Source organism: Alligator sinensis, unplaced genomic scaffold (assembly GCF_000455745.1).
Source record: "Alligator sinensis unplaced genomic scaffold, ASM45574v1 scaffold832_2, whole genome shotgun sequence".
Classification (NCBI taxonomy): Eukaryota; Metazoa; Chordata; order Crocodylia; family Alligatoridae; genus Alligator; species Alligator sinensis.
Genome location: NW_005842745.1, coordinates 105,061 through 107,706, shown reverse-complemented (window position 1 = coordinate 107,706; position 2,646 = coordinate 105,061). Strand labels below are relative to the sequence as shown.

Here is a 2,646-nt window from a genome sequence, read left to right as displayed (position 1 = left end):
AGCACGCGTGGTGACTGAGCTGCTGCCAGCTTCACGGTCAGCTGGCTGCTCAGCAGTCCCCCTTGAATCTGGCATGTCCAGCTGCTCACCACCCACTCCCCACTGAATCTGCCGCCAGCTTCCTTGCGTCTGGAGGTGGGGCCCCACACAGGCTGATTTGCCCCGGGCCCCACAACCTGCTCAGGTCATCTCTGTATATCCCCCAAAGCTATTGTAGAACTGTCTTGTTTACAGTGTTTGTCTGAAACTTGAGAAGACTTAGACAATTTTTCTTAACTAATTCAATTGCCATCCAAGTATCCTGTGGATGTAAACTGTGGGGGTTAATAACAGGCCATAAAAGAAAGTACTTCCTTTCATTGCCTTTCATTTCACCTACTGTCCCACTTGTTCAGTTGCAAAGACAAAGGAATAATTAGGCAATAAGATCTCTGGCTTGGAAGTCACATTTTGTGTATGTTTGTGTGGCATCAATTACAAAGCAGCAACAATCATGATGGGAGCACTGCATCGTAACAAAGACAGGAACATTGGAACAGTTGCAGAGAAAGTGCTACCAACTGAGTGAACCTCCCTGACTGTCCCCTCATCACTATTTTTTACAGCTTAGAACTAACACTGATCTTTAACCACCAAGCCTCCCATGCTCATCAAAATCTGAGTAGTGTCTGGATCCCATTGAAGAGGGAGGTAAAACTGCAATGGACACGAGCCCATGTGACCATCAACTGGACCTTGGTAGTGAACCAATTCAAAAGATTAATCACTCTGCATCCCTTTAACTGAGCAGATGTTTATGAGTATACAGCAACAACCCATATTTAATTATTGTTGAAAATGTCTTTTAAAGGATAGGTTATTGGGTTTAAACTAGAAGATTTAATGTGGGGGGGAGGGGAGGGGGCAAAAAGAAAAAACTTCAGATAACCACTAAAACAAATGGACAGACAGACAAAAGAGATATTTAAACTCTAATAGCAATTTTAACTTGGCAGGATTTTCATAAAGTAGCTTTCAGTATAAGTGGGATAATATAGCCAAATGTTTTCCAGTAAAACAGTTCAGTAGAGTTAGATAAAAGGGAGTTGTTTCCATTATTGTTCCATGACTTTAAGACACCTTACTAGACAACCATCGTAATAAAGGCAAATTATACAGCTAAACTGAAGTCATTATCATGTTCACTGTGTTCTACGTTAAAACTTTATTTTAATTCAGTTATATAGAACAGTGTTGGGTTAAGAGTTTCTGATTGTGCTTACCACATTCTTTACTATAGGGAAAATTAGAGACCAGCTGCTCACAAAAGAAGGAAAACAATTGCTTAGTTCTCTTTTTCTGAATCAAAAGGAAAGCCAAAATATATATTTCTGCTTTTCCAAGGATTATTCCTTTAAGAAGAGTCTTAAAGGCACACCCCTGAATTTCCCATGGTCTCATGTACTAGAACAAGAGCTCCCCCCTACCCCCCCAAAAAACACTGCTAAAATTTTGTCTAGCCTGAGACAGTTGGCAAGGTGTTTACTTTTGAGAGAAACATATTTGAGAGGCATCATGTAATGTACCAACACAGAAACCAAACAGAAAAAAACATTAAGAGTAGTTAATAATTTAGTTATACTATACACATAAATGTCTGTCTTCTAGTGTTCCAATAAAACAAAACAAAAAATTAACCTCTTCTGGAGGAATGCACTGAATTTTTTGTGTCACTCCATAAAAACTTGTAAGGGCTTCTTTTATGGCACTCATCTGAAGATTTAAAAGACAGGGAGAGTCAAAAAGCACTTCCACAAATAAATACCCTCTTTGTATGTTCCCATTTACCATTTTGCATACCACATAACTCTTAAGTAACTATAAAACTAGATGAGTTTGCTTATCTACCTTGGGTTTGAAACTTCCAATTCCTAAAAGATGCATTAAAATGATTTTATTTAACATACAAGAACATATTTTACCTGGTAATGTGTATGGCCTGGTTTTATTCCAACTTTCAAGAGGTAACTGGAACAGACAAAAAAAACAAAACAAAAAACAAAACCCAACTAGAATACACTTTTACATTTCATTTGGAGTTGATACAAATGAGTAAATAGCCAATCCTAATGGGAGAGCTAGACAATTAGATTTAATGAAGGAAGAAGCACAGCTCCTCAGTACCCTCCTGGGCTTGAGAAAGCAACTTTCTTTATCGGGTTTCCCAACAGTCTGATCCACAGCTGCAGTTTGGGAGGAGTATGCTAATGTTCTTTGCCCCCACTCTGCAGAGCATCAGGCTGCAGTGTGGTATGCTGGTCCAGACAGAAGTGACAATGTTCACCTGATCTGGCCACAGGAAGCAGTTTATAGCTGTGACCAAACACAAGTGCACAGCTGCAAACAGTTTTAAAAATGGCTGATTGCGTGAAAATATGACCCCTCATTGCATGAGGTATTAGATGAAGATGTTACAAAAGGTAGCATCTTTAGCAACTTGTGTCTACGGAGCTCCCAGCCTGTTGCCATTTTCAGAATGGGAGGGGAAAAGGGAGCAGAGGGAGTTCAGTCTGAGGAGTTTTCAGCTTCCCCCACCCTTCCAATACACCCACCCCACCCTCTGGAACCTCCCTGCGGTTGGGGGGGGGGGGGGGGGGGGGGCCCACT

At 40.7% G+C, this 2,646-nt stretch overlaps 1 protein-coding gene across 4 annotated transcripts in view; it reads right to left on the bottom strand.

The window, feature by feature from the left end:
• RNASET2 (ribonuclease T2) overlaps window positions 1-2,646 on the bottom strand; it is a 44,512-nt gene that overhangs the window by 3,476 nt on the left and 38,390 nt on the right. For all 4 annotated transcript variants that reach the window (XM_025216509.1, XM_006034526.3, XM_025216510.1 and 1 more), the window contains 2 exons: window positions 1,962-2,007; window positions 1,678-1,752 (listed from right to left, as the gene is read on the bottom strand). In XM_025216509.1, the coding sequence (XP_025072294.1) occupies window positions 1,678-1,752; window positions 1,962-2,007 (121 nt within the window). The remainder of the gene's footprint in view (window positions 1-1,677; window positions 1,753-1,961; window positions 2,008-2,646) is intronic.